Source organism: Phycodurus eques, chromosome 10 (genome assembly GCF_024500275.1).
Source record: "Phycodurus eques isolate BA_2022a chromosome 10, UOR_Pequ_1.1, whole genome shotgun sequence".
Taxonomy (NCBI): Eukaryota; Metazoa; Chordata; class Actinopteri; order Syngnathiformes; family Syngnathidae; genus Phycodurus; species Phycodurus eques.
The window spans coordinates 4,315,063-4,341,054 of record NC_084534.1 but is presented as its reverse complement, the minus strand read 5'-3'; the positions used below and the strand labels follow the sequence as shown (position 1 = coordinate 4,341,054).

Sequence of the window (25,992 nt, the reverse complement as noted above, 5' to 3'; positions counted from 1 at the left end):
TATCATCGGGCAGGAGGCGGGGTACACCCTGAACTGGTTGCCAGCCAATCGCAGGGCACATAGAAACAAACAACCATTCGCACTCACAGTCATGCCTACGGGCAATTTAGAGTCTCCAATTACTGCATATTTTTGGGATGTGGGAGGAAACCGGAGTGCCCGGAGAAAACCCACGCAGGCACGGGGAGAACATGCAAACTCCACACAGGCGGTGGCGGGGATTGAACCCGGATCCTCAGAACTGTGAGGCTGACGCTCTAACCAGTCGCCCACCGTGCCAGAAATCCACTATTTCATTACTATTTTTTTTTTGTTAAAAAAAGTATTTTTCACCTGAGCCACTACGAGAGGTGACAGAATGCTGATTAAGCCTAATCAGCTTCTGACACATCTTGCTATATTTTTTAATATTTATTTTTTTATATTTAGTGGCTATCCTATACATTCCCGCACTGGATCACTTGGTGGTGCTCTAAAATGATGTTGCGGAAATGGAAGTATTTTACCTACGAACGGACAGGGCTATATATGGATAGCGCGCAGGTCAACTGAGCCATAGAGATAGGAGAAAGCATGCGGGGTTGGAAGGAGGAGGAGGAGGCCAAACAAGTGTTTAGCCTATGTCCTATCGAAGCGACAAAGACTTTGTTGTAATGCTGAATTCCAGCATTAGGGGTGCCAGAAATCGCAGATTAGAGCTTTAAGATCTGGGACGTGTGATTTTCAGTAAGTGTTCCCTTTTTTGAACAGTAGATCCGAACACAAATCTCAAGCTTTATACCTGTATATCAAAATGTTTTTTATATATATATATATATATATATATATATATATATATATATATATATATATATATACATACACACACACACACACACACACATGCGTGTGTTTGTGTGGGGAAAAAAATATTTTTATACTAGTGGGAAATATTAAAAGGACAGACAATGAAGTCATGCAAACTATGTAATGATCAGATTTCAGCATTGCACAAGCAGTGGCTTTAAAATGACAAAAAGGACTAAATTCTGTTGAACAGCAAAATGACTGAGCGACTAGGTCTACATGTTGACAAGCACACTACATCTTATTTTCCTCATCTTGATTTGGTTGGTGGTTGCTCATGAGGTCGTTTGCACACAGAGGGAGCCAATGCAACACATTCTCAAACCTGCTTAATCCAATATATGATAAGAGTTGGATTTGGATGGAAAGGGGAAAATTATGAAAGCTGTCAGGTCTATTCACTTCACATTCTTTTCATTACAGTGCCAAATGCATGCGTGCTCCTCATGATAACTACAGTGGAATGAAAGCACCAAATCGGAATAGCACAGAGCTATATGTCTGAAGGCTCACCGGCTGCTGGGCTTACACCAACAGAGGAACCTGTGTGCTGTTATCTTTTTGTCCAGGTGAGGTTACAGAGAATAATAGATGAATACTCATCTGACGAATCAAACAATTTTTGAATTCTCTTGATCCCTTTTAGTGAGCTCTTCAGTGAACTGTGCCGAAACACTGCATTCATCTGTAATTTAGAAAGCTTGTGCTCTGTAAATGACAATTCTGTTTACCTTCTCCTTGGCAAATTCTATTTTTTCATTTGTGGGACAATATACAAATAGTATGCAACATGCAAATAAATAATGTTGTGTTCTAGCTTGACAATGCAGCAGAAATTGGAAAAGCTTTTAGAGCAATAAAATATGAGCCTTAATTATCTGCTACAGTGGAACCTCTAAAGATGAACACCTGGAAGGTTGAACAAACTGGAATTTGACAAACCAACTTTTCTGAGAAAACATGGTTCAAAAGTATGCAAAATGCCAGGGGTCGAATTATCATGCATGACATCATGTCAGATCGCAACATATCTTGCAAGTCTTTGGCTCAATGAGCATCAGGATTAACACCACAAAAGCGCCTGCTTTTTCTTAGTCTTTTTTTTTTTAATGCAACCACAGACCAGTGATGGCAACAAAGAAAATGTGATGACATCTATAGAACCAAAAATAGCACTTGATTACAACATAGGAATGAGGTTCCACTGTAGTTAGTTTATTTGTGTTGAGGACTGGGGGAAGTGTGAATAAAAACCTAATTATAATTAAATTCCATTGCATTTTCCAGAATTCACAGGTGAGCTCTACAGATTTGCCAGACAGGGTGCAGAGACTGATAGGGTGATTTGTTTGGGTGGCTAGCATTTAATGTGCTATCAAGATGAAGGTAAAGCATCATCCCTACTGCTCTTCACATTGAGTAAAGATGGATGACTGTACTGAACTGAAAGGCACTGAAAATGAAGCAAAAAAGAAAATGGCGTGCAAGTCTGAAGAAGCTCATGCGATGCTTTACTTCCACTGACTGAATAGCAGATGCCAAGGACAGTTACCGAGTATCTCTTCTTGACCGCTTCCTGGCTCTGCTCTCTGACAGCATTCCTGCTGTTCCGCAGTATTAGTCCAGATTCCCGAGCCTTCTTAGTTTTTACTGGTGGAGCTGGAGGAATTATTTTCGGAAGAGGTGAGGTAAACATCTGACTTTCAGAAGACCCACGGCAGGGATGATAACTGTCATCAGGATTCTCGTCTTGAGCGATTTTCTCTAAATTTACTTCAAATGCTGGATGAAGGGTAGAGACATCAGTCCAGTTGAGGTCTGAGGATCCCTCTGGAGAGCCGACCGACCAGCGGTATTCTCTTCTTAAGACACGCGTTTGCTCATCCTGTCCTACCCTGTCCCTGTCATCCTTACATGCTATGCTCTTCGATCGCTCTGGCTTTATAGGAACAATCCTGGTGATTTCTGACTGATGGCTGCCCGACAGTCTCTGGAGAGACGCCCTCTGACGTCTGTCTCCCATTAGACTCTCAATATCCTCTCCTCCAGAACTACTTATCTTTCTCTCATGTGTTCTGACCTGTCTCAGTTTTACCTCTGCTAGCTCTTTATTGTCAATAAAGCCCTTTCCTCTTATTATCTTTAAGCACTCCCCTTTTACATTTACTAATGGACTTGCATGGTCTACCTTCGCAGGTCCATTTATTTCTGACAGCCCAACCTGGTTCAAGCTTTGTTTGACTGGTCCTGAATCTTGGGTGGAAGCATCCTTGCTTTCTCCTGCCACTATGTCCGCCAGTATGCTGTCTTCATAGGCCTTGAAAGGCTGATTCTTTTGTGGTTCTCTATCACCTTCTGCCAACACTACCATTGCTGATTGACAATCATTTGCTGTTTCAGAATTGTTTTCTGAATTGTCGTCTGAGTCTAAGCCCTCGTTTTCCTTTTCAGTAGAATCACTTGCACCTTTCTCGTGTCCTAGATCTGGAGGCATTCCCAGGTTTAAGCTCTGGGGTGGCCTCTTTTTTCTCTGCATTGAAGCTGTGTGTTCCTTCATCTGATGTGAGCTGAGGGCCAAACTGTCCTTTGGTTCAGAGGTTGAACCTTCAGATTGTTTGCTTGGAGATTTATCTTGACACGAGTCTGCATTTGCAGATAATTGAATCTGAAAACGACCTTTGTTAGTGGGCCGCTGCTCATAGCACGCAGCTGCCTCTCTGGATGATTTTGTTGATGGAAATTCATCCATATTGCTTTTCATTTCTTTTCTGCCAGAGTCTGTTACATCAATATGCATAATCTTAGAGACATTTATCTCTTTTTCCTGCTTATTTTTGTCCCAGGAAGAATCAGATGTGTGAGACTTGTTATTTTCTTTCACTTTCCAGTCATGGTCTTGATGATAACTTTCTGGGTGTTCAATCAATACCCAATCCTCAGAGCCCTATATTGGTATAAATTAAACAAAGTTAGACAAGCCAAATATAACTACAAATTATGCAATCTCCATGACTGATGGAAGTTTTTGTCAACATGTTTTTAGATTCATGAGATTTTATTCCTATGATGGAGTGACTTCACCTAACTACAGATGGTATGAAGGGTGTCATATCATCACATGAAAAGAAATTGAGAAACATTCAACCTCAGGTGAAGTCGTGAGATTCTTCTGGATGAACCCCTCAATAGACAGGCTATTAATGGGGTCTTTTCCCACCACTCGGCCCCCCAACTGGCCAGCACGAGGAAGATTGAAAGGGAAGGAAGGACAGCCATTAGTACTCTGACTGAGTAAAAAGCTCGTGAATGAGAAACATATTATGAAAACATTAATAATTATTCTTGTGAAACCAAAAACAACTTTGATGTGCAACCCTTTCCGTGACAACTTCAAAAACAACAAACCAAAATAATTTGCAAAGCAAATGGCTAACTACTCGAAGCAACTACCACCGGTGGATGAGTTTGACTAAATCTGTTCAGTCCCAAGACTTTGGGCCAATCCCAATTCTACCCCTTAGCACTTCCCCTTTGTCTTACCCCTTGCCCGTAGCTGATGTTTCACAAGTGCAAGTGCAGTTTCGCGTGCAACCCACGCGCGCAGTTTTGAAAATGTACTGCAGTTCAAGTCGTAGGTGTCGCTACGGCTGTTATTGGCTATGACACCACAGGGTGGAGTTTCCTCTGCATTTTTTGGCCATTTCCGGTAGCCGTTTTTACTTTCATTTCAGTAACAAGGAACAAAGCAACAACAATGGCGACTGTGGAACAAGTGTCTGCTTGAACAAATGGACCGAGATGACCAGATGATACGTTTAATTATGCTGCAAAATCGATAAAGACGGCGGCGGCGTAGATGGTATGTAGAACCAAGGGGCATCACAGCATGTGACTAAAACGTACCAATCACGAGAGATGATCTTCGTGGGGTTCTACACGAAGCAACAATTTTTTCCCCTGTGCACGTCAAGCTATGCAGAGGGGCCGCCCGGGCCAATTCGTCGATCACGTAATGCAATGCGGGCATTGTCGGCCGCGCAAGCGCGGGAGTATAAAGATGCCTTAAGGGTCCATGACTGGTGGGGAAAATATTATTTACAGCATGAAAGTGGTGGGGCCCATTGTGATAATTTTTTGCAGAGACCCAAATCCATGGTGACCCCTGACCACCAGTAATTGCAACAATACTATCTAAAAACACAAATCTGCTCTGACGCCTGTCAGCTAATCACATGATGAAAGCTCCTGCTTTTTATCTTCTTCTTCTTTTACTTTTGGCTTGTCCCGTTAGGGGTCGTCAGAGCGTGTCATCCTTTTCTATGTAAGCTTATCATCTGCATCCTCCTCTCTCACACCAACTGCCCTCATGTCTTCCCTCACTACATCCATCAACCTTCTCTTTGGTCTTCCTTGAGCTCTCTTGCCTGCCAGCTCCATCCACCTCATCCTTCTACCAATATACTCACTATCCCTCCTCTGGACATGTCCAAATCATCCAAATCTGCTCTCTCTAATTTTGTCTCCAAAACATCTAACTTTGACTGTCCCTCTGGTGAGCTAATTTCTAATCCTATCCAACCTGGTCACTCCGAGGGGAAACCTCAACATCTTCATTTCTGCCACCTCCAGCTTTTCTTCCTGTTTTCTATTCAGTGCCACTGTCTCTAATCCGTACATCATGGCTGGCATCACCACTGTCTTATAAATTTCGCCCTTCATCCTATCAGAGACTCTTTCTTCTGTCACATAACACACCTGCCACTTTCCGCCAACCGTTTTAACCTGCTGGGACCCGTTTCTTCACTTCCTTACCACACTCACTATTGCTCTGGACTGTTGATCCCAAGTATTTAAGGTCCTCCACCCTAGCTATCTCTTCTACCTGGAGCCTCACTCTTCCCCCTCCATCCCTCTCATTTATGCAGATATATTCTGTCTTACTTCGGCTAATCTTCATTCCTCTCCTTTCCAGTGCATGCCTCCACCTTTCAAAATGTTCCTCCACCTGCTCCCTGCTTTCACTGCAGATCACAATGTCATCCGCAAACATCATGTCTACGGGGATTCCAGTCTAACCTCATCTTTCAGCCTATCCATCACCACAGCAAACAGGAAGGGGCTCAGGGCTGATGCAGTCCCACCTCCACCTTCACCTCCTCTATCATACCTAAAGCACACCTCACTGCTGTTATGCTGCCCTCATACATGTCCTGTACTATTCTAACATACTTCTCTGCCACTCCAGACTTCTACATGCAGTACCACAGTTCCTCTCTAGGTACTCTGTCGTAATTTTTCTCTAGATCTACAAAGACACAATGTAGCGCCTTATGACCTTCTCTGTACTTCTCCATCAACACCCTTAAGGCAAATTAATGCATCTGTGGTACTCTTTCTAGGCATGAACCCATACTATTGCTCGCAAATACTCACATCTGTCCTGAGTCTAGCCTCCACTACTCTTTCCCATAACTACATCTAACATCCATCCATCCATTTTCTGTACCGCTTATCCTCACGAGGGTCACGGGCATCGTGGAGCCTAGCCCAGCTATCTTCAGGCGAGAGGTGGTGTACACCCTGAACTGGTCACCAGCCAATCGCAGTTCATCCAACATCTAAAAACTAAAAAATGTGAACACTACACTAAACAATACTGTTCACGCAACAAAACATAGTCAAACTTCTGACTGTTGCTTCCGCATCAACATTAATAATTTACTGATAAGAGAGGGAACATGAGCAGCAAGGATTTCAGTGTCTCACTCAAGGACACTTGTCAGTCACATTCAAGTACTTCTGAGTTACTGTCAGGATCATTTGAGCACAGCACAGATGGAATATTTAATAAGGTAATTTATCATAAAATCATATGAAAATTAAACTACAAAGTTACTGTATGTGCGTTTCCATGAAAAGTATTATACAACCCCAATTCCAATGAAGTTGGGACGTTGTGTTAAACATAAATAAAAACAGAATACAATGATTTGCAAATCATGTTCAACCTATATTTAATTGAATACACTACAAAGACAAGATATTTAATGTTCAAACTGATAAACTTTATTGTTTTTAATCATTAATCATTAACTTGGAATTTTATGGCTGCAACACGTTCCAAAAAAGCTGCGACAGGGTCATGTTTACCACTGTGTTACATCACCTTTTCTTTTAACAACATTCAATAAACGTTTGGGAACTGAGGACACGAATTGTTGAAGCTTTGTACGTGGAATTCTTTCCCATTCTTGCTTGATGTACTGCTTCAGCTGTTCAACAGTCCGGGATCTCCGTTGTCGTATTTTACGCTTCATATTGCGCCACACATTTTCAATGGGAGACAGGTCTGGACTGCAGGCAGGCCAGTCAAGTATTCTTTTAGTACGAAGCCACCCTGTCATAACACATGCAGGATCTGGTTTGGCATTGTCTTGCTGAAATAAGCAGGGGCGTCCATGAAAAAGATGTTGCTTGAATGGCAGCATATGTTTCTCCAAAACCTGTATGTACTTTTCAGCATTAATGGTGCCTTCACAGATGTGTAAGTTACCCATGTCATTGGCACTAACACAGCCCCATACCATCACAGATGCTGGCTTTTGAACTTTGCATCCATAACAGTCCGGATGGTTCTTTTCGTCTTTGGCCCGGAGGACACGACGTCCACAATTTCCCAAAACAATTTGAAATGTGGACTCAAAGAACACTTTTACACTTTGAATCAGCCCATCATAGATGAGCTCTGGCCCAGAGAAGCCAGCGGCGTTTCTGGGTATTGTTGATAAATGGCTTTTGCTTTGCATAGTAGAGATTCAAGTTGCACTTACGGATGTAGCGCCAAACTGTATTTACTGACATTGGTTTTCTGAAGTGTTTCTGAGCCCATGTGGTGATATCCTTTACACATTGATGTCGTTTTTTGATGCAGTGCCGCCTGAGCGATCGAAGGTCACGGGCATTCAATGTTGGTTTTCGGCCTTGCCGCTTACATGCAGTGATTTCTCTAGATTTTCTGAATCTTTTGATATTATGGACTGTAGATTATGAAATCCCTAAATTCCTTGCAATTGTACTTTGAGGAACATTGTCCTTAAACTGTTCGACTATTCACGCACTTGTTCACAAAGAGGTGAACCTCGCCCCATCTTTGCTTGTGAATGACTGAGCAATTCAGGGAAGCTCCTTTTATGCCCAATCATGGCACCCACCTGTTCTCAATTAGCCTGTTCACCTGTGGGATATTCCAAACAGGTGTTTGATGACCATTCCTCAATTTTCTCTGTCTTTTTTGCCACGTCTCCCAGCTTTTTTTGGAACGTGTTGCAGCCATAAAATTCTAAGTTAATTATTATTTGTTAAAAACAATACACTTTATTAGTTTGAACATGAAATATCTTGTCTTTGTCGTGTATTCAATTAAATATAGGTTGAAGATGATTTGCAAATCATTGTATTCTGTTTTTATTTATGTTTAACACAACATCCCAACTTCATTGGAATTGGGGTTGTAGATTATGGACAAAAGAGCTCACTTCTTAATCAATTAACTGAAAAGTTGGGAAAGGTTGTGCCATTTCATTCCATATAGTGTATCTTTGGACAAATAAGTGAATCAGAACTTGAATTATTTAAAGACAATCAGAAAGAACACAAAGTTGAAAGACGGTTTCTCGTGGGACACAAATATAGGCTTTCTGACGGTGACTGGAATAGGAATACACTTTGATGAAACGGAATGGACCAAAGTTCACTGAATTTGAGATATTGCAGTGGTCGACTTTATGTGTCAAACACGTTATTCCTCCGTCCGCAAAAAGCTCCAACTCACAGGCTTTTTCTCTGGCGTGCTGGGTGGCGATGATGCTGACAGACGCTTCTCACGGCTCATCAGCTTGCTGTTGGGTTCCCTCAGGGCTCTTTTTAGCTCATTGATACTGGCCTGGTGCTTCAGCAAGACATCCTGTGACTTATTCAGAAACTGGAGGGAGATGTGTGAAAGGTGAAAGACAAAAGGAGAGACAAGCATACATTAGAAGGCTGTCAACATCACATCAACTCATCACACGAGTAGACATAATCAAGAGAGCGTCACTTGATTATCTCTGATCTCACAAGAATTCTGTAGGATCTCGGACAAAAAATAATGCAGATTACATTATTTTTGGTATTAGTTAAGATTACTACTGCTTCTAATACTCCCGATGAATCTTATGACAATACACGCAAGATCACACAATGGCATCTTTTATACTAAACCCAGAAAAACAGGCCATTGATGCCACTGTGTGCACTTTCACACAGTGATATGGAAACTTAACAACAGATAATTTGATGTGTGATGATGTGTCAGCAGGATTTGCCATTGCTTTGGAGTGTGAGATTTGTCGATGGATTTAGCCTGTGCAGACAGCATCAAATTACTTACTAAAGTTAATGCTTAATTTTACCATTTTTCAACTAATTTCTTATTATATTGATACAGAATGTGTATACATACAGTATATCGGATATACTGTATGTTGTGCATTTTTCTCACGATCTCAAACTATTCCTAGATGTCTTGATAAAAGGTATTTGACGTTCTGTGATTATAATACTCAAAGGCAAAAGAATTACAGCATACTTAACATCCATTTTTACCTCCCCAGTTGAAATCCCGTGTTTGTGGTTGTTGTTTTTGTGAGGGGGGCAGTTCTGTTTCATGCAAATAATCCAGTGCTCACCTCACCCTGTGGGGCGAATTCCGAGTACAATATGTCTTTTGTTACCATAACAACCAAGCACAGTAAGGGGCTAAAGAAATTACTCTCCTAAAGTGTGAAGAACACAGTCAATGCTAATTTTGTAGATCAATTGAAGAATTGGAATCATGAATTATCTTTTTTTTTCCATTTTAATCAACTCTGTATTGAGCTTATGTTTTCATTGTCATTTATGCATGTCAGGAAGTTATCATCCCTATTACATTTTGGTACACAGTTTTTATATCATCAACATTTTTCTCACTGTCATTTATCTTTTTTTTTGTTGTCATTGTAAATTGCAGTAACATTCTACTGTAACTGCACTATTGTTTAAAGGATCATAGTATGTCACTAATACCCACAATACCTCTGAGAACCTGTAAGGATTTCTAAGAGCAGCTGTAATATTTTTTTTCAAAAATATGTTCAGTTGAAGTTATTATTATTAATTAATTATTAAAAAGTAATTCATAAAACAACAACAACTTTGAAGCCATTGGTTGAAAATACTGCTAAAAATTATATTGTCGGAATCCGAAAAGATGAAGCTAATCAATGTACATGTTAAACACTACAACTTCTTCCCACGTCTGATCATTTTAATGTGCAGAAAACTTAGAACAAACATTAGCCCACAAATATGATCGACCACAAAAGGTGACGATAGAGTCTCCATGTCAATGAGAGAGATGCGATTTCTCTCATCATAAGCTTGTAACAGATGGTGGAGATGGACGCATGCAAAACTGAATGAGATGCGGCTGAAGACTATATGATGCAGACGTAGAGGAGCACAAACACATGAAAAGCACAAGGGAAGGGTTGAAGACATGAACCTTTACATCTTGTTTGTGCTGGGCGAGGCCTTCTGCTCCAACTGACACTGCTGAGAAGGACAATGTATGTTGAGTATGTATGATAGTGATAGTGAATATGAGGAAAGTGGGCGTGAACAGCAGACAGACAGGCAGGCAAGACAAGTGGTGCAATGTAAAATAATTTATAGCAGAGATGGGGGGACTCGAGTATCCAGTCTTATGACTTAATATTTGCTTGCCAAATACTTCAGAAAGAGTTGACTTTAGACTCGGTAGCCAAGAAACTTGACTTGACTTTGACTACATGACTTGACAAGTAATTTCATGTAATGTTGGAAATCTGCATTTTAATTAAGACAGTTTGCCTTTTTTTTTTTTTTTTTTAAAGAAACGTTTTAGGGGGGACATTTGCGTCAACCTGTCAACACAGTCGCTTGCCAATGTGACATAAATACCTGCATGGACGCTGACGGAAGGAGCTCCAAAGAATATATAATTTGGATTCAAAGATTATGTTATTGATGAAATCTGCAAAAAGAGGATGGCAACCTGCATGGCTTACAACTCGCGCATTAAAGACACAGGAACGATTTTGCACTTCATCGTCACTACAAAACTCACAGAGATAGGTAAGCTACCATAATTTCTTGTGCATAATGCACATTTTTTACCCCCCCCCAAAATTGTCAAAAGTCAACAGTGCGCATTATACACGGGTGTAGGAGAAAATGAAAAAGACTTTCACATTTTATCAATGTATGCCCCCATCTAGAGGTTATGAAAAAGCTGTACACTTTCATTCCACTATGCCACCGCCCCCTAGAGGTTATGAAAAAGTTGTACACCTTCATTCTTGTATCCCACTGAGAGGTTATGAAAAAGGTGGAGACTACACTTTCATTCCAATATGACAGGGGTACATATGACTGCATATATGTACAATTGTGCTCATACATTCACATACCCATGGAGAATTGGTGAATTAATTTTTTTTAATACGACTGACGACTGAAGAACAACCATCATTAATTTATTTATGGTTAGGTTTTGTTTAATGATAATGCTTTTCTTAAATGCTTGACAGTTTAATTTGAATCCCATAAAAATAAAATTAAATGTGTTTTGCCTGGTCGTTCATGTTTTCTTAAAAGAATTGTACACATCTTACAAATCCTGCCTCGGTAATCAAAAATATGAGGACAACTGTGTGTTTTCTCATTTACTAAATAAAAGTAGGGCTGTGAAATTCAAAATAAGAGCAAGTAAATAAGAAAGTATTGTGTATTCAAATAAGGTGTTTAATTTCAGAATAATTATTTGGAAAAAAACTAACAAAATACGGATAATACTTCATGTTTTGATCATATGGGTAGAAGCAAAATCATGCATTGTAAAAATGTATTATACATGGGTAGAAGGGTTTTCCAGAATTTCGAGGTCAACTTTGGGGGTTCGCATTATACATGGGTGCGCATTATACGCAAGAAATTACGATAATTTAACAGTTTAGCTAGCTAGTACCTTAGGTTTCACAGACTGGTTTGGGATGACTAAAAATGAAAATTATTTGATTGTGAACGTCTTAGTAGAACTAAGTAACGTAACTAGGGGTCGGAGGGTTTGTGATAATTGTCCAAACCTTTCGTTTCGGTTCACAGGCACGCAAAAGTCTCTCTTTTTTTCCTCTTTCTCTCATGCACTCTAGAGCAGAAAGTAGCACCTAAAATATAATGCCAACTGCAGAAGGCAGAAGAAGTGCAGCACCGTTGATAGCGTTGTGGAGATAAAATATAATATTAATATTATAATGTGCGGGCATGACAAAAGAGTCAGCACTAGAAGATGCCAGGTGAGTTATAGGTCTGCTGTATGGGATCGCTTTGCATTACGATCATAAAAATGTTGACAAAAGTGCTATTAGTAAGTACAGTAAGAATTGTGAATGGCTATGTGTGAATATAATGTAATTATATATCATTTTCATACTACTGAACATGTTTATTGAAGTTTCACCATTAAAATGTCATCTGTTGTGTCGGCTCTGTGATAAAGCTGTCTGCACAATATTTTTAAAATTGAGACAACAGCATATGAAACAACCTTTAATCTAATGACAATTGTAATTTGTCCAGAGTCAGTGTTTCTAAATAAATTAACAAACCTGACTGAGTGATTTAATTAAAGTAGAGGACACAGGAGGAATGCAGATTACTTTTTTTTTTTTTGAAGAAGAAGAATTGCAACATTTTTATGTCATGTATTATTCCCTTAATTATGAATCTCTTTCAACAATCTTAAATACAATTCAGTGCAATAAATTCAATCAACCATAATCTCAGTTGTTCATTTAACTTTTACAAGTTGTGAATACTTTATTTAGTGTTATAATTTGTGAAAAAAACATTTTATTAGCACTCCAATATATGTTGTGACTGGAGCAAGATTTTATGACTTGACTTGCGACTTGCTTGAAATTTAGTGACGACTCGAGTTGACTTGCTTGATTTTTTTTTTTTCCCACCATGACTTGTGACTTGCTTGATACTTGAAGGTTATGACTTGATACTTGCTTGTGACTTGCACATATGTGACTTACTCCCACCTCTGTTTTATAGTATTTGACAGAACATAATGGCAACACTGTGGCTTAGATTTTGAATTTGAATCTTGCCTCTGCACCTCCACTGTGGAGTTTGCATGTTCCTCTCATGCTTTTGTGTGTGTGTGTTTTTGTTTTGTTTTTCCCCCAGGGTATTACGGCTTACCCCCACATTCCAAAAACAATGTTAGGTTAGTTGAAGACTTGAAATTGTCCATTGGTGTGAATGTGATAGTAAATGGTTGTTTGTCTAGACAGTATGTGTCCTCTGATTGGCTGATGACCAGTCCAGGGTGTACTTCGCCTCTCACCACCCTTATAAGAACAAGTGGTATAGAAAATGGATGATTGGCTAGAAAAGAAAGAGATAGAGACAGTAGATGTACAGGCAAAAGGCCTTTGATGGGTTACAAGCAGACAGACAAAGACTAAATAACCAGGCAATGTACCTCCTTTTTACTGTCAACTGGTGACCCAGCCTCCTCCTTTTGGTCAGCAAGTGAAAAACAAGAAAACTCATGTTAGGAACATAAGACTTGTCCTGAGTTTGACATTTTCACCATTATGTGAACACTGAAAAGTGGGATATATAAACACTGCAGTCAAGAAAGAAGTAAAAGGAATAGATGGTGTTAGATTCAGCAAAGCCAGCCTCATATTGTGTTGTGTTGACTAAACCTCAACTGGCCTGAGAAGAGCCTGTTAATGTGATGATAATTCGCAAAAAGGAATTCTGGGCTACCATGATTTCTTTCTTTTTGCTTGGAGTGACATTTCCGTCCTGGCCATTGTCTCTTTCCATCTCCTTGCCCTCATCCTGGTCCAGATCCTCCTCATCTTGTTCCAAACTGGGCTCCAGTTCAGTTTCCTGCTCATCCACAGAGGGGCTCTGGAGACGACGTCGTCCACTGATGCTGTTGTCGAAGAGGCCATCGTGATTCTCACACATGGCTGACAATGGCCGGGAAAACTCTGCTGGTAACCAGAGGGGAATTACCTCAAGAAGATAACAATCCTTGCACGCAGAACATGGGATGATCCTTTTACCTCCATCTAAACTTCTGGAGAGCAGGTGCCGCTTGCTCGTGGACCGCTCAAAGTGAGGAGCGGGTCGGTCTATGAGAGCGCTGGCCTGTCTGGTTTGAGCCTGCGTTCTTCCACTGTATCGAAACTTTGAGCCCATCACCAAGAAGCCCTTGGGAGGAGGCTCTGGAGAAACCAACCTATGAAAGCAAAACTTTCTTCAGATTTTTTGTAGCCCATCCCTTTCAAAAAAGCCAACTGGGTGGCAAATAAAGTTGTTTTTCATAAGAGGATTTAAAAGACTACAGTTGGATTGTATCAGTTCTTGGGCCAAACCATTTTAATATTTCCAGAGAGCATATTCTTTTAATGTCCCCTGTGGTTCAGAGCAGCCATTGAGCAGCAGGTTAAAATAATTCTAATTGACCTTTGGGTCTACCTGCTTTACAGCTTTACAACTCATCGCATTCTGATTTTTTTGTGTTAATTACTATTAGTGGAACTTGAAGGACCTTTAGCGACTACTGCATTGTCTGTCAAACAATTAAGAAAAAAACAACGACACTGAAGGATACAGCTGTACAAATGAAAATGTTTTGTTTGCCTGTATTTGGCTGAACCAGTCAGGACAAAAGCAAATCGATTCTTACCGGAAGAAGGTGTGATGCTCAATGCAGACTTTCCACAGCCTTTTGGCAGCTCTGTGGTTAGGTAGCTTAAAACCAATAGTGCTTTCAAATTGCTCATACTGGAGGGGGAAACAAAAAGACCAAGGTGAGTGGAAGTTGAGCAATTGAGGTTCTTTTAGGTTATTTTTGGTTTTGTTTTTTGTTTGTTTGTTTTGTTTTTAATGAAAACATTTTGTTAGAACTCTTATTTGATTTGACAATATTCTTTGTCACTGAAATCAGTAACAATCTTTGCTTTAATATTCAATAAACTGCTTTCCCTGCATTTAACAGCATCGAATGGCTTTTGCTGCATTCACAAAAATAAATGTATTTAAAAAATCCCGTGTTTAGGACTTGTGGGAGAGGTTTTCATGGCTGCAGCTGCAGTAGCTCTCTTGAAGGGGGTCTTTATTTGGCTAAATCACAGGCTCACTGTGTGGCTGTCACTCGACTGGGCCTGGCTCATACAACCTAAAATAGTGATTTTCAGGATGGAGAATAAGCTGTAGCACTGTCTTACATGCTGGGGAAGGTCAGAATGTTAACCAGGCAAAGGAGTGGATTAAGTACTAATAGGTGAAATATTTGATCCTGAGCCATCTTCTCTGGAATTTTAGACACATTATGTCGAGAGTATGGCAGAATATATATACAACCCCAATTCCAATGAAGTTGGGACGTTGTGTTAAACATAAATAAAAACAGAATACAATGATTTGCAAATCATGTTCAACCTATATTTAATTGAATACACTACAAAGACAAGATATTTAATGTTCAAACTGATAACGTTTATTGTTTTTAGCAAATAATCATTAACTTCGAATTTTATGGCTGCAACACGTTCCAAAAAAGCTGGGACAGGGTCATGTTTACCATTGTGTTACATCACCTTTTCTTTTAACAACAGTCAATAAATGTTTGTGAACTGAGGACACTAATTGTTGAAGCTTTGTAGGTGGAATTTTTTCCCATTCTTGCTTGATGTACAGCTTCAGCTGTTCAACAATCCGGGGTCTCCGTTGTTGTATTTTACGCTTCATAATGCGCCACACGTTTTCAACGGGAGACAGGTCTGCACTGCAGGCTGGCCAGTCTAGTACCCACACTCTTTTACTACGAAGCCATGCTGTTGTAACACATGCAGAATGTGATTTGGCATTTCCTTGCTGAAGTAAGCAGGGGCATCCATGAAAAAGACGTTGCTTTGATGGCAGCATATGTTTCTCCAAAACCTGTATGTACCATTCAGCATTAATGGTGCCTTCACAGATGTGTAAGTTACCCATGCCATTGGCACTAACACAGCCCCATACCATCACAGTTGCTGGCTTTTGAATGTTTCGTCCATAACAGTCTGCATGGTTCTTTTCTTCTTTGGCCCACGACGTCCCCAATTTCCAAAAACAATTTGAAATGTGGACTCGTCGGACCACAAAACACTTTTCCACTTTGCATCAGTCCATCTTAGATGAGCTCGGGCCCAGAGAAGCCGGTGGCCTTTCTGGGTGTTGTTGATAAATGGCTTTTGGTTTGCATAGTAGACTTTCAAGTTGCACTTACGGATGTAGCGCCGAACTGTGTTTACTGACATTGGTTTTCTGAAGTGTTCCTGAGCCCATGTGGTGATATCCTTTACATGATGGATTGAAGGTCACGGGCATTCAATGTTGTTTTTCGGCCTTGCCGCTTACATGCAGTGATCTCTCCAGATTCTCTGAACCTTTTGATGATATTATGGACCGTAGATGATGAAATCCCTAAATTCCTTGCAATTGTACGTTGAGGATCATTGCCCTTAAACTGTTCGACTATTCACGCACTTGTTCACAAAGTGGTGAACCTCGCCCCATCTTTGCTTGTGAATGACTGAGCAATTCAGGGAAGCTCCTTTTATACCCAATCATGGCACCCACCTGTTCCCAATTAGCCTGTTCACCTGTGTGATGTTCCAAACAGGTGTTTGATGAGTGTTCCTCAACTTTCTCAGTCTTTTTTGCCACCTGTCCAAGCTTTTTGGGAACGTGTTGCAGCCATAAAATTCTAAGTTAATGATTACAATAACGTTTATCAGTTTGAACATTAAATAGCTTGTCTTTGGAGTATATTCAATTAAATATAGGTCGAACATGATTTGCAAATCATTGTATTCTGTTTTTATTTATGTTTAACACAACGTCCCAACTTCATTGGAATTGGGGTTATATATATATATATATATATATATGTGTATATATATATATATATATATATATATATATATATATATATTTTTTTTTTTTTTTATTTATTTTTTTTTTTTTTTGACAAACTATACATGTATATATTGCTACTTAGCTAACATCAACATGCACACTCTATTAAAATTCTGTTATCATTTTACAGGGGTGTGTATGCTGGTCTACGGCTGAGCTGCATGTGGTGAATCACTAAAGTCATTTTGCCAAGCAACCTGAGAAGATCCCAATGGATGCATTGTATTATAATTACACTATAATCCGGTCATCTTTCTGTGGCATCTGTTGACAATAGAGAAATTAAAGCAGCAGCAACCCAACAAAACAAGTATTTGCCTTTTCCAAACGTTTGTGCTTTTGTAGGAGCAACAGTGACCAAATACTAAAACTCCCAAACCAGTAGATTATTTTCATGGGATTTAGATCTCCTCATCAGTATCTGTGTACTCTTCTTCGTACAGTTTGGGAGGCAGAATGTGTTATAAAGGCATTTTCCCTGAAGCCAAAATACTCTACATGTACTGTATATTCGGCCATTGTTTTTAGATACCGGCAATTCATCTTTATTATGTTACGACTCAAGCACTAAATATTCTTCCCCATGATGCTTACCTCTCCAGGTCTTATCTTAATATAAAAGTTGCTCCTCTTATAGGAGATCTTAAGGATCTTTGGCCAAGCAAAGCGGTTGATCCTCAGCCGATCACGGTATACCAGCAGGCCGTTGGCGCATACACCCAGCATTATGTCGATCCCTTCAGAATCCTGCACGGTAAATGAGTCAACAAAAAAAGAAAAAGAAATTAGTCATAAGTGTCTGAAAACTTCTGTATTTATCAATTCATGCAGCCAACCTTAGCATGGTGCAGGTCCACGCCATACATGGACAGTTTCTTAGCATTCTCCAAAAAGTTAATTTCAGCCTCCGCTGGAGTCATACCCCTGTGGGTAGAAAAATCTGTAACCAACATCAGCAGGCATGTTCACAGTCTTAATTTTCAAATCACTTATCTTGCACATTGGGCGCAGAACTACTTGGTAATTTATCATTCAAACCAAAATCCCAAACTTTGTGTTTGTGTGGGAATGTGCTGGCAAACAATGACGTGGCCTGATTCTTACAATTGAGATTTCTAAGAAAGGTGGCACGACAATATGATGAAAGATTTATTTTTAGCAAACAGAAAGCTCATCAAGAGAAAAAAAATACAATGGAAATTATTATAGTTTGATAGATTGAAGTGTGATTTATTCAACAGCGTGTCAAGTTGTACTTGTAGTTTCGATGGAGCTCCATCACTCTCTCCTCCAGCTCACGAGTCTGATTGGGAGTGAAATGGAAATCGCTGACATAGTCCAGTGCATGCTCATCATGATCATAGTCGCCGAGCTCAGCTTGGACTGTATAGGAGCCCAGGAGGGCGTGGGTGACAAATGAGCAAGGCAGTCGACCTGACAACATGTCATCCCTCAGCTGCAGACACAGGTAGTATCTGTCAGATGAGAAAAAAGGGGAGGAGAGGAGGGCTTAGGCAGTCAAAACAAGGCTGAGAAAAGGCAAGCTCCAACACGTATTCAGCACAGTAAATCCTCGCCTGTTAGTAGCATTCCAGTTCTAATCCTTAAAAGGGAATGAGGGATTTGGTTCGCCTTGACGGGGGGTGAAATACACCATGTAAATTGTTACAGTACTTCTACAGAAACACCCATATTTAGCAAACATTAGAAATTGCAAACCATTAGCATAACTGTCATGCACTTTCTCCTTGAATTAACATATGTAACACACTACCTGGTAATATCCTCAGTGAGCTGGGAGGGGTCTGGAGGGTAGAACTTGACAGCGAAGGCAAAGTGCCATGGACTGTCTGCAGAAAAAAATGAAAGCTGAAAGATCATTGCTGTCATGTCTGTCCTAGAAAGAAATAACGAATGTACACTCTCCTGTCACATCTCTCTGCATAATATAATGAAAGCCAATAAAAGAGCTGAAATTCAACCTCTACCAGACAAAGAAGAGTACTCAGTATACAATATAGGGCAAAGAGCTTTGCCAAGGCTGAATATACCCTGTACTGTATGTGTCAATATTTTCTGCTCCCTTGCATATATGCACTGTATAACTTGTTCAACAATAGCGAATTAGCCATTTTAAAAATCCTTATGCGATATCTGGAGGAACATCTAATGGTTAGTTCCTTTGTCCGAGACACGTTGCGCTAAGTTTTGTTGAATTCATTTTGGTAGTTTTAGAATTATGCTGCTAAACATAACTACATAAATACAAACATACAAAAATAAACATACTCACTCACAGAGGTGTTACAACTATCTACTGATAAGCTGATCAAGTAAGCTTTTAATATATATGTATATATATATATATATATATATATATATATATATATATATATACATGAGGACTCTGCATCTTTTTGCACAATTGTTTTTTGTCAATGTCTTTATGTCCCCAAAGTGTTCTGTAAATTGACTGTTTGTTGTACTAGAGCGGCTCCAACTACCGGAGACAAATTCCTTGTGTGTTTTGGACATACTTGGCAAATAAAGATGATTCTGATTCTGATTCTGATTCTGATATATATATATATATATATATATATATATATATATATATATTAAAAGCTTACTTGATATACATGAGACTAAGACTAATCAGACGAGCATTATCAGACAGAACTTTTAAGGGTGATTATAGCGATATGAGTGTTATTTTCAAATAATACATATTTAGAAAGTTGTGAATCTTTAAAACTGGTGAAAATATTTCATCCATCCATCCATCCATTTTCTGAGCTGCTTCTCCTCACTAGGGTCGCGGACGTGCTGGAGCCTATCCCAGCTATCATCGGGCAGGAGGCGGGGTACACCCTGAACTGGGTGCCAGCCAATCGCAGGGCACATACGAATAAACAACCATTCGCAATCACATTCACACCTACGGGCAATTTAGAGTCCCCAATTAATGCATGTTTTTGGGATGTGGGAGGAAACCGGAGTGCCCGGAGAAAACCCACGCAGGCACGGGGAGAACATGCAAACTCCACACAGGCGGGACCGGGGATTGAACCCCGCTCATCAGAACTGTGAGGCTGACGCTCTAACCAGTCGGCCAACGTGCCGAAAATGTTTCAATTTCTTATTACTGAGTCAATAGCAGTCAAGATTTTAGCTGTGACCATTTTGTTGAATCTGAGTTTCTAACTTTCTTCATTTTTGTCCTTATTCTATTTACTTTACTCTTTACTCATCTTTATTCTACAAGTTAATGTGGGAGAGAGAAAAAAAATCAAGCAAGTCGGGTTGAGTCAAAGTCTTGCTCAGTCAGAAAATATAATGAAGTGCTGATAAAATGTTTTGGGTTTTTTTCCTGATCATAACACAAAAAGTACATTTACACCTCTGAAAATGAAATGAATAACAAGAGTATGAAATAATGTATACATACCATACTACTATTATTATCAATACTATTTATTTTTTTCTAACATCTGAATTAGTGTTTACAGCTACCAATGTATCTAACACTGTCCCTGTGATGATAAATATTGGAATATACTGGAGTAAACATGTAATCATCAGAATTTAAAGTAACAAACAGTCTGTTTCCTAAATATATGAGTGTGTATGTAAATAGGTGAATGAGAGGGATTAACTTTGTGCACTTTGTAGCGTGTCGCTTTATGAAATTCAGTCCATTTACTTTCCTAAGTGTATTGGTGGACATGCCACATCCAATATGGTGGACGTGCAACAATGAGGACAGCCCCTTAAAAGGGAGTCTATTTTAACGTGTATGCTAAAATCATAATTTGCTTTTTTTTTTTTGTAATGGTAGCTATAGATTCCAGATTCCAGTCTCCATATTGTCTATCACTTCACTGTATTCTCAATTAAATGCATGGATTACTTGAAGTTGAGTTGTTTGATCGTGTATCAGTGACGTAAACTACTGTGAAGCCAACCTAGTTGTGTCTGACAGATTAATGTAGACCTTGTCGATGACGATGTCTTATATTTGAGTTGCAAAGCTTGCATGTCGCTCTTGTCTTTTCCCCTATTTAATCAAAAAGATCATTCATGAATCCAAATGTAATAATCTTTGCCGTTCCCTCCGTGACACTTGCTCAGTGAGGTGGCTCAGCCCTCGTCTCATAGCGGGCTGTTGGCAGGGTTGCCAGGTTTATGGTGTGCAACTCGGGTCTTTCATAGGTTTTGGCCAAGCAAGTCCCAAGTCCTAAAATTGGAAACTCCAGTGTAACTCAATTCCTCCACCTCTGTCAAAAGGTTTGTTCGTTTGAATGAGTTGTTTGCGAATGACAACACAACTCGAGCCCCGCTGATATACTCAGTGCGCTTTTATGATATTCAGTGTGCATGCGCACCTGCGCAACACCTGAATATAGTAAAACAAATATAGTAGTACTCGTTTTTCTGTTGCTTCTACAGCTTCTACTGACACAGATGTACGTATTGTTAAATTCAGCATAACAGAAATCAAGTGTAACAATGCAGAAACGCAATGATCGATGGCATATAGGTAAAACAAAGCGTGTAACTTAATTGATGTGTATAAACGAAAATACTTGTTTTTGCTCAGTGTGCATCTGTCAATACTTATCTCTCTGCCCATTCTTCTGCTTTGCAGTGCAACAAGTGGCCTCACATAAAGCAATAAGATGCCAGGCAATTATGTTAACCTCCATTGATTTCTCCTGAGATGGAGTGTTGATTTAGTACCCACTTTGGAAAATAAATGGGACCCACTATATAACAAGACATAGCCGTCGTTTCAGAAGTGGCAGAGACAAATTGTTCGGAGTAAGCCAACTTTTATGAGCATACGATCATCCCCCTCACATTCAACTGCTCCTCTCCATAGTGGCCAAAGAACTAAATAACCAAACTGTCAAACTCTGGTTGAGGTCAAACACAACAACAATAAAACATATGTAGCCAGATAATTAAATGTCCAATGGCAATACTGAATGAACACTGTAGAACTCAGTAAAACATCAATCTTGCGGGGAAAAAAGTGGATTGCACACAAAATGGAAAGGAAATTGAAAAGGTTTTGAACCAGATTTTAATTATGTTAAAAATTCAAAATCATTTTATTTTTGCCTGTCAAATGTAAATCCTTTAGTGTTCACTTTAACTCTTAATTTCTAATAAATTGGCTACATTATCTCCACGTAACAGTTTTACAATGCCTGTTTGGCAAAATCAAGTTGTTGTTTTTCCTCTTGCAGGCTGGTTCGTGCAACATCTTCACCATACGTCTGTCTGTCTCATCTGTTGTCTTGTGATTTTAATTCAAACTGAGCAATGTCTATATAACGTTTTGATTTAGCCCTTGAATTACATTTGATTAAATTGTACAAATATGCCTAAGCATTGAGACTTTTGCGTCAAAATTATACGGATGAAATCATGATGTGACATTTTGCATCAATGTGTGAACAAATTGTGTTCTGAAGCTTCACTTCAAGACTGAAATATGGATTATACTGTCTTCCTGGATAAGATACTCACTGCGCATCTGTTTCTTCATCTCCTTAGAGGGGTCCAACCAGTTCTGGAAGACAGAAGGTGGGATTCATGCAGGGAGGACAGGAAATATGGCAATTGCGAACACTGCTGAGACATTTCAATTAAATTGCCACTGGTGTCCCTAATGAAAGCCTCTCCATATGTTTAAATAAATCATGGGAGTCCTCCCCTACTGAGCTGTTAAATGTGCAGAGACATTTGATAAAAGCATTTGTTTCTTCATTGTGTTGCAAAATGAGTGATCTTAACCCTGCTGCTCTTATCGTGTTTGATAATACAGTGATTACATTACAAGTGTGGTTTTGCCATAGTTTAAATGTTGTAGGAATTGCCAGGTTAAAGATTTACACCAAACCCCAGCATGTGCATTTTTTTTTTTTTTTTTTTTTTTTTTTAATAGATCCTATCCTCTGTTATTTGCTTAAAATGTCGGCTATGAGCTGTTTCTGTAATCAGGCCAAACAAATTAAAGTATTACTTTGGCACCATCAATTGGAATCTTTGTTGTTTTTAGGTTAAATTCAATTATAGTGTTTTTCCGTTTGCGTTTGAGATGTCCTCTTTTGTTGGCTGTCCTTGAATGCACATCATGCACATCCAAACGTGAACCTGAAATTATTTTTATGCATCTCCCCGGATCCAGCTACCTGTGTAGTCGACTGTGAGTTAAAATTTGCCTCTAATCCCTAACATTTATTATCGTATGTATATGCCAAAAAGATGGGTTTAATGACTTAAAGTAATAAGTACTTGCACGCATATTTGTTTGCCCATATGTGATGTCACCAGTTTGTGCTGGCGTGTTATTTAGGCTAGTATGCCTAACTAACACTACTAATGAGCCTTATATAACTTGTTTTTTTCTATTGAATCTCGTTTAACTACTGAATATAGTGGTTTATGTAGCATGGGTTCATGATTGTGTACATTCTAGAAGCATGGTTATGATTCTGTCCATTGTAAGTGCTTTGCCGCCATCTTGTGGTGTGTATATGCAAATAACCCTTTTGGGTCGGCGAGAGTGTGGGGCGTCAATTATTTGCAGATTTTCACGCTTTGGTTCCTATCCCCCACTTCACTATTCACTGTACTTGCATCTGAAATTAATTGGGTGCCTTGGGATTTCTTTATAAAGATGCCTACTCTGGCAAGAAAAATAAATATATCAAATGTAAAATTTCAAATATTTCCAGATCTTTATTTATTTCAAGCTCTGATCATGTATTATTACTGTTCATGTTATATAAGTGGCCTTTATTATGAACGAATCAGAGAATGAACACAATCAGTTCCTTTTGAATAAATAAAGCTAAAATACTTTTTTCCTTTGGTATGTGTTCACCATAGAGCAGATATTACAGATATTACTCTGATATAGTATTTCAGCATTCCATTTCATGGTTTTCTTTTGATTCAGTTCAATAATTGATGTGGATTTACTTCCGTATGTTTGTCTATATGGGCAAGATCATGCTCCATCCAAGCCACTGTATATAATATGCAACAAGCCACAACAACTGAGCTGTCAGGATGTCCCTGTGTTGATGATAGTGACAGACGAAGTACTCCAGATTTGAGAGGGACTTGGTCTTGTCATCTTTTCTGTCATCAACAAGAAAGCTCGTCCTCTGTGGCCTGTTGTGCAATCACATACCTGACTTTGACGAGGCTAACGTCTGTCAAAACCGCTAACCTACCACTGAGTCAACAAGAACAGACAATGAGGTACCCTCAGCTCACTGCAGTGACAATTATGTAATTAAAAGATAATAGGCCAGCAATGTGCATGCTAATTTATCCACTTTGATCTCAATCAACCACAGAACTGTGCTTAAAAATGCTAAGACTTGCAAGAAGCAGAAAAGATAAAACCTCTGTGGACGGACAGAAAAAGAAGGAGGATGGATTTTATGATCTATCAATAGTCGGCATCTCTTTTTTTACATTTTTGTCATGGTATTAATAAATTTTGATTGTGGACATCTCCAAACTATGTAATAGTATAGAGGTTTGGACTCTCTCTGTAATGCTATGCATAGTTATATTGCATTTTCAAATTTTATTTTGTCAAATTATGACGGTGACATCAAGAGGTGGATTTGGTCACTTAAGTCTCCACCAAAGTCCCATGTCTAAAATGCACCGCCCACCATTGATTTCAGTCATAACAGTCCAAAGTTTTTTTTGTTATATATATAAATAAAGCATAAACGTCCAAGTCAATAATTAACATCAATAACACATTTCCTTACATGTATGCCAGCTTTTGCCAATACCAACAGTGCTCCTATATTTGAGACGATGTTTTCGACAATTTAGACAAAAGACTACATGTGATCTGGCAGATGACACCGCACAAAGAAAAGTGACTCATTTTCTTTGGTTTTCACCTGTTTTGTTCAGTATTACAGCATCATTTGCTTATCACCGCTTCCTTGGAAGTGATGTTGAGTGGAAGCTGTTTTAGCTGCGTTTTCTTCCATTTTCCTGTAGGTGCAGTGACCACATGGGCCATTTCTTTTTTTTCTGATTTCTTGATAAACTGTATGTCCTAATTTCCTCAACAATGATATAATTGGTCCACTCAGCTTCCAATAAATATTTGTTTAGCAAAATGTAAGATATGCATCTTACACATATGCATTAATACATTTTCATCTCTACACCAGCTGCACACATTTTCAGACATTGCATGGAATCATTTACATTTGCTATTCATCTCTATGTGATGAATAGTGCACAGTGGAGAGAATCAACCCAGCTAACAAGTGAGAGGAATACTGATTGCTTTGTTGGTGTTTATACATTCAAATCACCTACTACAATATCGTGGTGAGCAATCCTCTGACCTTTTGGGTGTCTGTGTCTGCAAAGGTTAAGCCAAAATAGTCCTTTTCCAGCAAGTTGAGGTGCTCACACACCATGTCTATCAGCGTCTGTCCTTTCGACTGTTTCTGCAATGACAAATGCACAGGGATGTTTAAAGTAGTCAGCAAAGACAAAACAGATGTCTTCCGTTATGTTAGCATGGGCAACACCATGGTCCAGTGTGCATGCCTTGCAAACTTGTATTTGTCAGAATGGGTCAAGTTTGGTGAAATAATATGAGACAATAAAACAGCCCCATCATCTGCTTTTATGTCTCAATCAGTGCACATTAGGCACTTGAAAGTAAAGAAAAGGGGAAAGGTTCCTGAAGATGTTGGTCAAGAGTACATAAAACCAACATACAGTACAGCCAGCAACTATTTCTTTTTGAAATGATGATGAGAGAGTGCTGAAGAAGGCTGAAGGTAGATTATATATTTTATATATATAGATTATATATTTTGAGGGTTGAATGCCAGTACTGTAGTGTTCCAAAACAGACTGTTTGACTGCGCCTGATGAAGAAAATAAAAACATTCCCGACACACATACATGCAAATCAGTCGCTTTTCGACAAAATTCGCCGTTTTCAACTCAAAATAGGCCATTTCC

General features: G+C 39.2%; 1 protein-coding gene across 9 annotated transcripts in view; it reads right to left on the bottom strand.

Moving 5' to 3' along the window:
- LOC133409240 (band 4.1-like protein 1) overlaps positions 1-25,992 on the bottom strand; it is a 98,844-nt gene that overhangs the window by 18,712 nt on the left and 54,140 nt on the right. For 4 of the 9 annotated variants that reach the window (XM_061689004.1, XM_061689003.1, XM_061689007.1 and 1 more), the window contains 13 exons: positions 25,362-25,466; positions 22,495-22,537; positions 18,734-18,809; positions 18,216-18,434; positions 17,796-17,883; positions 17,554-17,706; positions 14,684-14,781; positions 14,058-14,233; positions 13,753-13,982; positions 13,460-13,495; positions 8,678-8,827; positions 3,992-4,078; positions 2,399-3,790 (listed from right to left, as the gene is read on the bottom strand). In XM_061689004.1, coding sequence (XP_061544988.1) covers positions 2,399-3,790; positions 3,992-4,078; positions 8,678-8,827; positions 13,460-13,495; positions 13,753-13,982; positions 14,058-14,233; positions 14,684-14,781; positions 17,554-17,706; positions 17,796-17,883; positions 18,216-18,434; positions 18,734-18,809; positions 22,495-22,537; positions 25,362-25,466 — 2,853 coding nt within the window. Of the gene's footprint in view, positions 1-2,398; positions 3,791-3,991; positions 4,079-8,677; positions 8,828-13,459; positions 13,496-13,752; positions 13,983-14,057; positions 14,234-14,683; positions 14,782-17,553; positions 17,707-17,795; positions 17,900-18,215; positions 18,435-18,733; positions 18,810-22,494; positions 22,538-25,361; positions 25,467-25,992 lie in introns of those variants that run through there. The other 5 variants (XM_061689010.1, XM_061689011.1, XM_061689006.1 and 2 more) reach the window with 4 other exon arrangements.